The 14,153-nt window shown below is 33.7% G+C and overlaps 2 protein-coding genes across 3 annotated transcripts in view; one reads left to right on the top strand and one right to left on the bottom strand.

The window, feature by feature from the left end:
• Window positions 1-3,516, top strand: part of LOC147834160 (uncharacterized) — a 439,063-nt gene extending 435,547 nt beyond the window's left edge. For both annotated transcript variants that reach the window (XM_087279114.1, XM_087279115.1), the window contains exons 2-5: window positions 162-221; window positions 1,228-1,267; window positions 1,367-1,524; window positions 2,875-3,516. In XM_087279114.1, coding sequence (XP_087135240.1) covers window positions 162-221; window positions 1,228-1,267; window positions 1,367-1,524; window positions 2,875-2,892 — 276 coding nt within the window. In that variant the 3' untranslated portion in view covers window positions 2,893-3,516. The remainder of the gene's footprint in view (window positions 1-161; window positions 222-1,227; window positions 1,268-1,366; window positions 1,525-2,874) is intronic.
• LOC147841024 (uncharacterized) overlaps window positions 1-14,153 on the bottom strand; it is a 485,466-nt gene that overhangs the window by 459,081 nt on the left and 12,232 nt on the right. The gene's annotated exons all lie outside the window — the stretch shown is intronic.

Genomic DNA, 14,153 nt, shown 5'->3' with positions numbered 1-14,153 from the left:
AATAAAACTTTGATTCATTCATATTATTATTATTTATTTTTTACTTTAAAAAATATTACATTTCAAGTACTAAGTTTAAAAAATGTTTTTGGCTGATTTTTTTCATTTTAAATGATTTATTGATGTTCGGGTCATTGTATGTGGCGATCTATTTTTTACAGTCTATGGTCGCGATCCCAAGGTTCATTGCGATCCCAAGGTTCACTGCGGTTTTCCACAAGGTAAGTAAAAAGTAAACGAATAAAGACGATTTGTTGATAAAGCATGTACTGTAAACTAGCGACGTTATCTAATTACATCAAGTTCATTTATTAAAAAAATACTTTTTCTTCACATATAACGTTGGTCATGCATAGCTTAGAACAATATATACATTTTAAGATGAGGAACAGTGTTACCAGATTGTTGTTTTCCACAATAGAATTCGTGCAAAATCTATATATAATATGCAATATACAACTCTAATAATACAAATGTATTCATAATTGTTTCAATATTAAAGCAAATCAAGTGTTTCCAAAGGTTTAAAGGCTACATTGTAAAAACAATTATTTTCCATGCCTTAAAACACACACACACACACACACACACACATATATACACACACACACACACACACACACACACACACATATATATATATATATATATATATATATATATAAACTGTATATATTTTTTTATTATTTATTTTTTATAATATGGTATAAGTCTGTTGAGAAAAGCAAAACTGCTGGGCATGTAATTGATTATGCCCTTATTTCAGTAGTAAATTTACCCATTTCAAGTAAAAGTATTTGAAGCATAACAAAAGCTCAAGTGTAACTTAAGCTGATGTATGTCACATAATGAATATCATACACTATTACCAGTATAATTTGGCCTTTACCAATTTATTTAATAAAAGAAAGAATCTATCATCTCTAAATTGTGGTAAAGAGGCACAACAAGCTGTCTTCATTGTCAAATATTATGTCAGTCATGATGGTAACGGTAAAACTCATGGATTACCTGGCACCTTCTCAGAAATTTACCATTGATCATATGTATTACAAGTGGCTGGATTGTTTTTAACACAAGCAACGTTTTTTTAAATCATTATCTTAAACAGATTAAGGATCATTTTGGATTACACTTACATTACTTTACAACTGCTTAATGCAGTACTGATGTATCTAGTAGTTAAGTGGGTTTAACTAATGTCACATCTGTTTTTATTCATTTCAGATGCAGAATCTTTTGACATATGAATTCATCTTGACTAAGGGTAAGGTTTTTGTTCAGAATTAATCATTATATAAAATCATTGTATTTTCTTTGTTAATATGTACAGATTTTAAAAAGAATGTACTTTCTTTTAACAAAGAACTCTTCACAGCACTGCATTTGAACAGTCACAACCCCACAGAGCAGCACAACCGCCCCACTCATGATCAGTGTTATGGTGCCATTTTAAAGCTGGAACCTCATCTTGTGTACAGCAAAGGCAGAGCTGAAAATTCACTGTTTGTCTTGTATTGTGTGGTAAGTCATAGTTTTATTAAAAAAAATATATATATTTTATTGCAACACTAAGTAGTCTATTCTGTGGTCAATATGATATAAAGGGCCTAAAATGGGACTGATGTGATCATTGTTTTGATTTCTAGATAAGTACTCATGGGGCTACACATGCAGCTGAAGTTAGCTTCATTGAGTAGGACATTTCTTTCAGTATACTCTTAAAAAGATTCATCCAAAAATGAAAATTCTGTCATTAATGACTCATACTTCACTTGTTCCAAATATGTCTGAGTTGCTTTCTTCAGTTAAACACTAAAATATATATTTTAAAGAAAGATGAAAACCTGCAAACATTAACTTCCATAGTATTTGTTTTTTCCTACTATATATGTCAATGGTTTCAGCTTTTCATCTTTTTTCAAAAAACCTATTTTATGTTCAACACAAAGTAACTTGGAAGTTTTTAAAAAAGGTTTACAACCACTTGAGGGAGAGTAAATAGTGAACTATTCCTTTAACCCAATCTAGTTGACTTTACTAGAAAATTGTATAGAAACCCCTTACATTTTATACAAGGTACAACTTAACAGCCGTACTTGAATTAAAATATTACTGTAAGTCCAAGAAGATTGTAAAGGTTCTAAGTTAATTTAAAGAGGGCTGTTTACTTTCACTACATTGTAAAAACAATGTTTTAGTTGATGAGGGCTGTTTTAGTTTAGTTGTGTAAAAACATAAAGGGTTTAAGGCAACAGGTTTCTATGCAGTTTTCTAATAAAGTCAACTAGTTTGGGTTAAGAGTGTAATGGGTTACAGTAATAGCAGTGAATCATGCAGGCATACAATAAATTTTTAGCCATGTAAAGCAATAAGCTTGTTATAATTTAGAAATATTTTTAGGGTGGAGCACAGTATGCTGTTGTAGTTTTCATATAATTAATGAGTCAAACATGAGATGTGTGTTTTAAATTGCAAGAAGTAAATTAACAATGTTCATCAAGATTCAAATCTTGCATCTTATATTTTTTAAGGTTTTGGCCCAATAATACCCATATTCTGCTATTTAAAAAACATGCTGGAATTTGTGTCAGCATTCCCTTCAATGAAAACTACAGCAGTGGACATCAGTGGTGATAATAATGTTTGAGAAGGATAAATGTGTTCATAATGAGAAGTGCAGTCACTATCCTGATCTCTGAGTGTAGAACTGACAGATCTACTTGGAATACATGGAAACATGCTAGAAATGTTTAACCTATTATTATTAATGACACTTTACATATATAAATAAATATCCCTGAACTTTCTAAATGAAACCTAACCATCATTCTTTGTTCAGTAATGATATTGTGCACTTCTAATACTTTACAGTGGCAAGACCTGGAATAACACCTGGGAGCCCTCCAGGAATTCCTGACACTTTACGCCCAAGTCTCCTCATGCTAACCGGATTGCAATATGACAGTCTAGTCAGCATAAACACCTGGACTCACCAAGCACACTTTGGTTCTCAGTGTTTTTTGGTTCTGTAGTATTTTTTAAAAACAGCTTTTATTGACTTGATCAGTATATATCAGACTATTATATCCAACATTATTTATTGAACATAGCATAGGTAATAGTCTTGCTGATATTCTCTCACTCATTTCTCGTTTGAAATGTGAATACTTTTTCCTTTTCTACGGGGCTCTACTCATCCCCTTTGAGTAAAAGGGCAGTTAACCTATGTAGATGTATTATCTTCAACATGGACAAGAAATTGTATTGTCACATGTACAGTTGTGGTAAAAAAAAAATAAGCTGGAAAATAAGCTAAACATTAGTATCCTCTTTAATCACAAGTTATTAGCAATAGTAATCTATGTTCATCACAAATATTATGAGTTCAGAATTCTGGAAGTGTGTTTCATTAATGGTCATCATGTGATGTTTAATTGTTTTCACTTTATTTGAAATATGGACAAAAGATCTTTTAAAATATGTAAATGTTTATAAATATAACCTTTTTCAAGATGTATTTGTTTGACAACCACTCTTTATCTGACTATTTTTACTTTCTAAATCTTCAACTGTTTGTGTAACAGTATGTTTTGATGACAAATGATGAACTTGTGTTTAATAATGACCACATAATGTCTTTGTCCTGGATGTGGGTTAATTTGTTAATTATTTTCTTTATGATCAAATGGTTGTAAGATTTGCTGCATTGTAAGAATCATGAAAATAGTGAGAAATGAGGTAACAATGACGAAAAGATATCCTTTCAAATGTTGTGAATAGTTCAAACCACCAAATGATTAAAATACATAGTCAACAACCAATAAAATAAAAATGCAAACCTTTAAATTATCTAAACTTGAAGTAAAATAGTTCTGTGCTGTACTTATAAGTTACTGTTAAGTTTTATGTCTACCAAAAATACAAATTTTATTTTCATTCATTAATTTTCTTTTTGGCTTAGTCCCTTTATTAACCAGGGGTCGCCACAGTGCTATGAACCGCTAACTTTTCCAGCATGTTTTTATGCACCAGATGCCCTTCCAGTGGCAATCCATCTCTAGGAAAATATTTATTATTTTTATTTTTTATCTTGCATTCAATAAAACATTATACAAAGATTATTAATTTTCAGCATAACAACAGTGGCACTGTTATCTCACAACAAGTACAGCAGTTTTTTGTTAGACATTCTAACAAATGAATACAAATGTTTCAAAGTAAAGACAAAAATAAAAGGAGATTATTATAATATATATTTTTTAGAAAAATCCATGAGGACCAAATCAATACATCAGATCTTTGATGTAAATCATAGGTTAATTTTTCCAGTGGTAGAAGTCTGATTGCCTGACTCAGCCACATATTGGCTGTAGGTATCTGAGCAGTTGACCATAATAATATACATTTTATGGCCAAGTATATGCAAAAATTAAATTTATCATAAAAATGTATCATAAAATTTATATTTTAAAAGCTCTTGATGTCATTTAATGTTATAATTTAATTTTAATATAGAGTTCCTCAAATTGTTATATGTTGTAAGCAGTTAGGCATACAATAATGCTCTTAATTTACAACACTGATTGATTTTAGAGGCATGCATACATACTGTACATATCTATGTATTTAAAAAAAAAAGAGACAACAATTTGGTTATAGATGATGAAAATTTATTTTTTTACAGATTTTATTACATGCTTTAGATTCAGGGTTAAGGTCATCCTCTTCTGGATTACAGTAAAAGAAAATCCACAGTCAATGTCATACTCATCAGCTGGAGCTTTATTTAAAAAAAATGTCTGTTCACTGCTCCAGCCAAAACTTGCAGGTACCTTGCAGGTCTCTAGACTGCACCATTGTATTGTTGTTTATTTCTCAGTTATTTTGTTGCTTTCTGAGAAGGATGATCAACAGACCTTTTAACCCCTCTTCGTTTAGGCCACATGCCGAATCTTAAAAGAAGAACACAACAACATTAAAATATATTAGTATCCTTTGGACTGGGTAACCGTATGCTTTATGTGCCAAAAATACAAATACATACCAGTACTTTTTATATTATTATTTATAGTGGTTGGCCATCTCTGCCACAATAATCCGCTGCTTCTCCTGAAGAATCCTGACTAGCAGGATGATGTTGAACACCCTCATCTTTGTTGCTGGATCGACAGAGTCTGAAATATATTCATAAAAAGAAAGTTGTATTACAAGGATTATACGTCAACTTTTAAAGAATCAACACTGACAGAAGTCTAGTGTACATACCATGCCATATGACGAAGACATCCATATCACTTCTGTTTTTTGTTGTCTTTGCGTCTGCTACTGAAAAAAAAAAATAACAATAATAGTAACACTTACAATATTTCATGACTACATGTAATATTAATAATAATTTCCTCACCTGCCCTCTCCTCTACATCACAGACCAAAGTCTTCCAATTGGTTTCCGGTCACTGCCAGTTCCATGGATTGTGTTTTGCAACTTGCTTTGCAGAGCTGTTGCAGTCTACAATAATAAGCAATCAAAAATCACAATACTATTTAAATAGGTTACTGAACATCTAAAACAAATTCTACTGGATGCAGTTACCTTCTGAAATCAACAGGTCAGCGAGATGGCCAAATTGTTGAATATCCGCTAATTCCAGCACATGACCATGAGAGTTACAGTAGCATGTCTGGTCACTCCAATCCTATAGAAGAAATATTGAACTGTTCAACCTCCTTCCCAAGAGTAAAACCACACATATCCTGGTATGCCTCACTCCATTTCACCTGGTTAACATATACAAAAAAAAAAAAAAAAGTAAACCAATAAGTTTTGGCATTTACCTGTAGATCAGTTTAAGATAATCATATAGTTCATCTATCTCAGATTTAAACTCATGTGCTTAGGCATGAAACACACTAAAATCATAGGCTTAAAGATGGTGCTGAAACTTTGGACAGCTTTTTGCAACTCTTTGGAGGTAGTGTCATTAGTTGATGGAGTCCACAAATCTTCCTGCCAATCCTTAATCCTTAGCTGTAAATACACCTTCAAAAATGCCAGTGTTTGAAAAAGGAATGAAACAGTACAGAACAAGTGCATAACAGTTTCTATCTTCTAATCTAATTTTACTAGGTGAACATCAAAGAGCTGTTTTCTTGTTAATTTAGTTTCAATACATACAGTTTAAAGTACCTCGTTCATTCTTGAAATGGTTATGCTTATGGTTAACATCTACTTAAATTGGCAGTATATCTAGTGTGGAAGCAGGACAGATGAAGGACTCTTCCTTGCAAATACTATCCACCTTGTATTGCACAGACTCCCACTCAAGAATATCTCAGAAAAATGTCTGCTGAGATCTTAGCAGTCCATTAAAAATAATTATACCAACATCTTTTCCACCAATGGAAAGACTATAAAAATATTTTAGGATATATTAATACTTGCATGACCAAATCTGAGATAAAAAAAGGCCATCAGTATGGCTTAGTTTAAATAAAACCAAAATTTTACTCTAGCCCACTGTCACCTAGGTCTACAGATCCAGGGACTAATGGAAACATTAAAGTACACACCAACAGTCACTGGAGCAAGGCCTTCTCACAGTTGGGAAGATTGGAGTTCCTATGAGCTGTACCAGATAAAAACCACAAAAAAACTTACATTTATAACTTATCCTAAGACTAGTAGACAAGCAGCATAAGCAGACTTCTAATTTCCTAAACCCCAATGTGGACAGTTGATGGCCTATAAGGTGTCATAAATTCAGACAAAACAAATTACTTTCTGAAAAAGAAAAAAATGGTTGGCCACTATCAACACCCAGAACAAATAGTTTTAAACAGTTAGGCCACAATATTTTGTGAGCTTATACTGTAGTTTATAATGTTTTGCATAAACAATAGTAATAGTAAAACTAATGCGTCTCTTTCTGTTATTACAATAGTAGTGAAAGAATACATGCATTTCATCTTATACAATCATATATGCCTAAACAATGTAGATATTTAAAATACATGCAATGAAAAACTTCACTAACCCTTGACTGATTCCAGAGTGGTCTTGGCCTTCTTTACATGGTGGTGCTTCCAGCAGATCATCAAGTTGTCATCAATACTTGAGGTTATAATTGAGATCTTGATTATCAATCTGAGTATCAAGGAATCACTCATGGTGATAGGCAGAAACAGGCTGAAAGACACAAGAATTAATCAAACAAATACAAATGTGTTAACAGAGATAGAGAGAGAGACAAGTGCAATTTAACGTATAGACATTGGTAAAGTGACTTTACTTTTTGCTTATTAGAAAACTAAATTGGATTTTTAAAGTAATCTAAAGAACCTGAAAAAAGCAAAGAGAAAATATTCATATCTGAACAATGAACACCTAATAATTTACACCTGTAAGTTTTATATATATATATATATATATATATATATATATATATATATATATATATATATATATATACACATATACACATATACATATATACATATATATACATATATATATATATATATATATATATATATATATATATATATATATATATATATGTGTGTGTGTGTGTGTGTGTGTGTGTGTGTGTGTTTTTTTTTAAGGCATGGAAAATAATTGTTTTAACAATGTAGCCTTTAAACCTTTGGAAACACTTGATTTGCTTTAATATTGAAACAATTATGAATACATTTGTATTATTAGAGTTGTATATTGCATATTATAGATTTTGCACGAATTCTATTGTGGAAAACAACAATCTGGTAACACTGTTCCTCATCTTAAAATGTATATATTGTTCTAAGCTATGCATGACCAACGTTATATGTGAAGAAAAAGTATTTTTTTAATAAATGAACTTGATGTAATTAGATAACGTCGCTAGTTTACAGTACATGCTTTATCAACAAATCGTCTTTATTCGTTTACTTTTTACTTACCTTATGGAAAACCGCAGTGAACCTTGGGATCGCAATGAACCTTGGGATCGCGACCATAGACTGTAAAAAATAGATCGCCACATACAATGACCCGAACTTCAATAAATCATTTAAAATGAAAAAAATCAGCCAAAAACATTTTTTAAACTTAGTACTTGAAAAGTAATATTTTTAAAGTAAAAAAAAAAATAAATAATATGAATGAATCAAAAGGTGCGTTCGACTTCATGCAGCGCTGCGCAGATCGATCGAAATCTGTCTTAAAGCGGTGCATTCTGGTTAGAAATCTTGTCCGGATTGATGCTGCGCCGACGCCACGTGACTGTCACATGTGGCATCAAAGTACCGCGACAGCGCTCCGAGATCAGACGGCAAACTCAGACCATGCAGCTTCTGAAGAGCGACTGCAGGAGCTTTGATGACGACACCGATATTACACGATTGGCCGAGTTCACCACATGACAACAAACACGTGTATTTCGGGTTTATAATTGGACAAATTCCGATTCAAAAGTTTCAAAACAAACAATTCACTTTTCACATCCTCTCTATCCTGTACACATCTTGCTTATTAAAAGACTACAAATATTTTACTGCAGTATCATCTTTTGTTAAATAATCTGGTTATAAAGGTTAGCTTGTTTGCACAGGTTTATTTTTTAACTTTTTTATACAGACTATTTACTGCATTCATCTCCATGAACGATTTAAATGATATATTTTAGTGTATATTTTAGTGAATAACCTAAATATGAACTCAAATAAGTCTTACAGACTTGAAATAAGAAAATCATCATCATTGATCCTGCCACCCTAAAGCTCTCTTAACAAATTAAGTTAAAGAACTATTTTATTAAATAATTATAAAATGGCTTTATTATTATAATATAAATATATATTTTATTTTCTGTCTAGCAGTTTAAAGGCTACCTGCTCTTTCTGGGAAACTCCTACATCGCTCACTTATTTTACCTTTTGTTCTTTTCAACACAATCTTTTTGGATTAAAATGCTTTTTTGAAAATTCATTCATTATCCAAAATAATGTCATTTATTAAGACCTAATCAAAACACCTTGTTTTGCTTTTTACATGGGAAATTTCTATATCTATAAATGTACATATATGTAAACCCTTTTTTAGCAGATGTAAACAAGAAGTATTAGCCTAAAGATTGATGTTTAACTCCTAGAATTTATGCTTATTGCTTTGTATTTAATAGACCTGTTCGTTTTTATGTTTATATTAACCTCTCATTTCCTCTTATTTCTCTCATGCATTTGTTATATATTTTATTCATAATTCTCTCTTATTGTTTAAAAAGGAACTACAGTTTGAAGAGCCTGTATTCTGTTTTATTTGTAAATGTTTTGTTGTTATAAATAAAAATAACAAAAAAATATGATGACGCCATGTGATCAATCATCATGACTGCAACAACTTTGAGTCCCGAAGTGTCCAGCTGTCCGTCTTGACGGCTCCGTTTTCAACTCCGCCCCGCCTGCGCTCGGCTAATCTCGTTGATCACCGGCTGCAGCTGAGCTTCATGTCGAACGCACCTAAAGTTTTATTAGGCATAGTTACCCTAAACTGGGCAACCGAGTATAATTTCACTCATTAAATTTGAAGTAAATGATAACATATTTATAAACACCAACTAATCTCCAATAAAATACATTATGCAGCATTAACACACTATTTAATGTTGACAGCTGAACTCATCTGAGAACTCAGCGCTGATGCAGTTTGACCAATAGCAGAGCGGCGTTAAACTCACCGTGAAGGGATGTCACGTGGACCGAAGTTTATTCATACAGTAGTTTCGACCCAGTTTACAAACGCTTTTCATGAACAAAATAAAAATTACATATTTTTAAAATAAGAAAACTGCGATAATAGGCGTAAATCAGGTTTTAAAAATTGCGTTGACATCTATTGGTAATTATACGAGCCTCCAGCGTCTCCCTATGACGCCTCAGGCTCAGGTACATATTCTATAGGGAATCCCTGCACGTCTAAATATGACGCTAAAGGGGTACCCTGTGCGTCAATAACTTACGCCGAGGGTTCCTGACCAAGCGTCAGTATATGACGAGTTGGGAGCAGGTGTGCCGCAAGCCTACGTTTGAGTGAAGGTTTCGGCCGTTAGATCGCCCCCTGGGGGCTGGCTGCAGTACAAGTCATAAAGCCCGTCTCCTCCGTGTTAATGAAGGAGACTTGAGCCCAAATAAAAAAAAATATTACCCTTGCAATAAAATGTCCCGAAAGATAGTTCTGGTCGATTAAGGCACTGGTTATTGTGCTGAAATAGGTGCAGATCTTCATTTTTGTAAACAGTTTGTTTTTATCAGTAATTTAATGCTGGGCGTGTCATCGTGATTGACAACTGTGATTGACAGTTTCTCAAAGCGCGGCGTCTGAGCTTCGGCAGGAGACTGAAGTAGACTGAAATGTTATTATTCGATTTCTGTGTTATTTTACCATGACAAAATGAGTTCAGCAGTAAACTATAGTTTCTGACATACATGATCCTGGTGGAACACTGTTTATTCGCTAAGTTCAGGGCTTTTTTCGGGCTTTATTAGTTTGCTGATACACGCCTAGCCACCCAGATAGCAAAACACAGTTCCGGCTAGATTCTCGCCTGCCGGAGACTTATCTCTTAGAGCTCAGACTGACTAATGTTACCTCTGCTGGACCTACTCCAGATGCCTGGACTCACTACCCAATTCCAGCCCGAGTCAATCGAGCCAGATGCGACGGCCGAGCGAGCAGGCGCTGCCGCATGCGAGCCGGAATCAGCCCGCGACGCCGCGAGTAAGTTGTGCGCTGCGGCCTGGAGCTGGCGCGATTGAATATATAAAACCCTCATATTTGTTAACGTTATTACATCCATTTGTGTTGATATGACAGCAAACGCATGCTGAGAAGTTCGGGGGGCGTAGTTGATTTTACATAAAGCGTTTGATTGGAAGCTCGACTCTGCTCATTTTCGCGGCTCCTCCTCTGGCTCCATCAGACAATCCTTCTGCGCATGTCTGGCTCCAATTTCAGCAGTCTTTTGCGACAGTTTGTGCCCGTCAAGCAGGCGTTTTGCCCTCAAGGCGTTCAATGGGAAAAAGGGCTGTCGCGTCGTCCATATTTTTTACAGTCATTGGTTGGGAGTGAGAACGTGTTTTCAACGTTCCATTCAGAAAGTGATAAAAACAGATCCAGCCACTAAAAAGCATTTTCTTTTTGTTTTAGACACCATTTCATGCACTGTTAAACATGTTAAAGCAAGTTGCAAGTGAAAATCTATGTCTCTGACTGAGTTTGCATTACTGCTTATTTTGACCTCTGCTGGCTGAGAAAAGCTCATTTTCAACGTTCAATTCAGAAAGTGATAAAAACAGATCCAGCCACTAAAAAGCATTTTCTTTTTGTTTTAGACACCATTTCATGCACTGTTAAACATGTTAAAGCAAGTTGCAAGTGAAAATCTATGTCTCTGACTGAGTTTGCATTACTGCTTATTTTGACCTCTGCTGGCTGTGAAAAGCTCATTTTCAACAATCAATTCAGAATGTGATAAAACCAGATCCAGTCACTAAAATGCATCATTCTTTTTGTTTTAGACAACATTTCATGCACTGTTAAACATGTTAAAGCAAGTTGCAAGTGAAAATCTATGTCTCTGACTGAGTTTGCATTACTGCTTATTTTGACCTCTGCTGGCTCAGAAAAGCTCATTTTCAACGTTCAATTCAGAATGTGATAAAACCAGATCCAGCCACTAAAATGCATCATTCTTTTTGTTTTAGACAACATTTCATGCACTTTTAAACATGTTAAAGCAAGTTGCAAGTGAAAATCTATGTCTCTGACTGAGTTTGCATTACTGCTTATTTTGACCTCTGCTGGCTGTGAAAAGCTCATTTTCAACATTCAATTCAGAAAGTAATAAAAACAGATCCAGCCACTAAAAAGCATTTTCTTTTTGTTTTAGACAACATTTCATGCACTGTTAAATATTTTTAAGCAAGTTGCAAGTAAAAATCTATGTCTCTGATTGAGTTTGCATTACTGCTTATTTTGACCTCTGCTGGCTGTGAAAAGCTCATTTTCAACAATCAATTCAGAATGTGATAAAACCAGATCCAGCCACTAAAATGCATCATTCTTTTTGTTTTAGACAACATTTCATGCACTGTTAAACATGTTAAAGCAAGTTGCAAGTGAAAATCTATGTCTCTGACTGAGTTTGCATTACTGCTCATTTTGACCTCGGCTGGCTCAGAAAAGCTCATTTTCAACGTTCAATTCAGAATGTGATAAAACCAGATCCAGCCACTAAAATGCATCATTCTTTTTGTTTTAGACAACATTTCATGCACTTTTAAACATGTTAAAGCAAGTTGCAAGTGAAAATCTATGTCTCTGACTGAGTTTGCATTACTGCTTATTTTGACCTCTGCTGGCTCAGAAAAGCTCATTTTCAACGTTCAATTCAGAAAGTGATAAAACCAGATCCAGCCACTAAAATGCATCATTCTTTTTGTTTTAGACAACATTTCATGCACTTTTAAACATGTTAAAGCAAGTTGCAAGTGAAAATCTATGTCTCTGACTGAGTTTGCATTACTGCTTATTTTGACCTCTGCTGGCTGTGAAAAGCTCATTCTCAACATTCAATTCAGAAAGTAATAAAAACAGATCCAGCCACTAAAAAGCATTTTCTTTTTGTTTTAGACAACATTTCATGCACTGTTAAATATTTTTAAGCAAGTTGCAAGTAAAAATCTATGTCTCTGATTGAGTTTGCATTACTGCTTATTTTGACCTCTGCTGGCTGTGAAAAGCTCATTTTCAACAATCAATTCAGAATGTGATAAAACCAGATCCAGCCACTAAAATGCATCATTCTTTTTGTTTTAGACAACATTTCATGCACTGTTAAACATGTTAAAGCAAGTTGCAAGTGAAAATCTATGTCTCTGACTGAGTTTGCATTACTGCTTATTTTGACCTCTGCTGGCTCAGAAAAGCTAATTTTCAACGTTCAATTCAGAATGTGATAAAACCAGATCCAGCCACTAAAATGCATCATTCTTTTTGTTTTAGACAACATTTCATGCACTTTTAAACATGTTAAAGCAAGTTGCAAGTGAAAATCTATGTCTCTGACTGAGTTTGCATTACTGCTTATTTTGACCTCTGCTGGCTGTGAAAAGCTCATTTTCAACATTCAATTCAGAAAGTGATAAAAACAGATCCAGCCACTAAAAAGCATTTTCTTTTTGTTTTAGACAACATTTCATGCACTGTTAAATATGTTTAAGCAAGTTGCAAGTAAAAATCTATGTCTCTGATTGAGTTTGCATTACTGCTTATTTTGAACTCTGCTGGCTGAGAAAAGCTCATTTTCAACGTTCAATTCAGAATGTGATAAAACCAGATCCAGCCACTAAGATGCATCATTCTTTTTGTTTTAGACAACATTTCATGCACTGTTAAACATGTTAAAGGAAGTTGCAAATGAAAATCTATGTCTCTGACTGAGTTTGCATTACTGCTTATTTTGACCTCTGCTGGCTGTGAAAAGCTCATTTTCAACGTTCAATTCAGAATGTGATAAAACCAGATCCAGCCACTAAGATGCATCATTCTTTTTGTTTTAGACAACATTTCATGCACTGTTAAACATGTTAAAGGAAGTTGCAAATGAAAATCTATGTCTCTGACTGAGTTTGCATTACTGCTTATTTTGACCTCTGCTGGCTGTGAAAAGCTCATTTTCAACGTTGAATTCAGAAAGTGATAAAAACAGATCCAGCCACTAAAAAGCATTTTCTTTTTGTTTTAGACAGCATTTCATGCACTGTTAAACATGTTAAAGCAAGTTGCAAGTGAAAATCTATGTCTCTGACAGAGTTTGCATTACTGCTTATTTTGACCTCTGCTGGCTGAGAAAAGCTCATTTTCAACGTTCAATTCAGAAAGTGATAAAAACAGATCCAGTAACTAAAAAGCATTTTCTTTTTGTTTTAGACAACATTTCATGCACTGTTAAATATTTTTAAGAAAGTTGCAAGTGAAACTCTATGTCTCTGACTGAGTTTGCATTACTGCTTATTTTGACCTCTGCTGGCTGAGAACAGCTCATTTTCAACATCCAATACAGAATGTGATAAAACCAGATCCAGCCACTAAAATGCATCATTCTTTTTGTTTT

The sequence above is a fragment of the Danio rerio genome, chromosome 13 (genome assembly GCF_052040795.2).
Source record: "Danio rerio strain M-AB ecotype USA chromosome 13, GRCz13ab, whole genome shotgun sequence".
Lineage (NCBI taxonomy): Eukaryota > Metazoa > Chordata > Actinopteri > Cypriniformes > Danionidae > Danio > Danio rerio.
The sequence above is the reverse complement of the archived record's forward strand: the minus strand, read 5'-3'. Positions and strand labels throughout refer to the sequence as shown.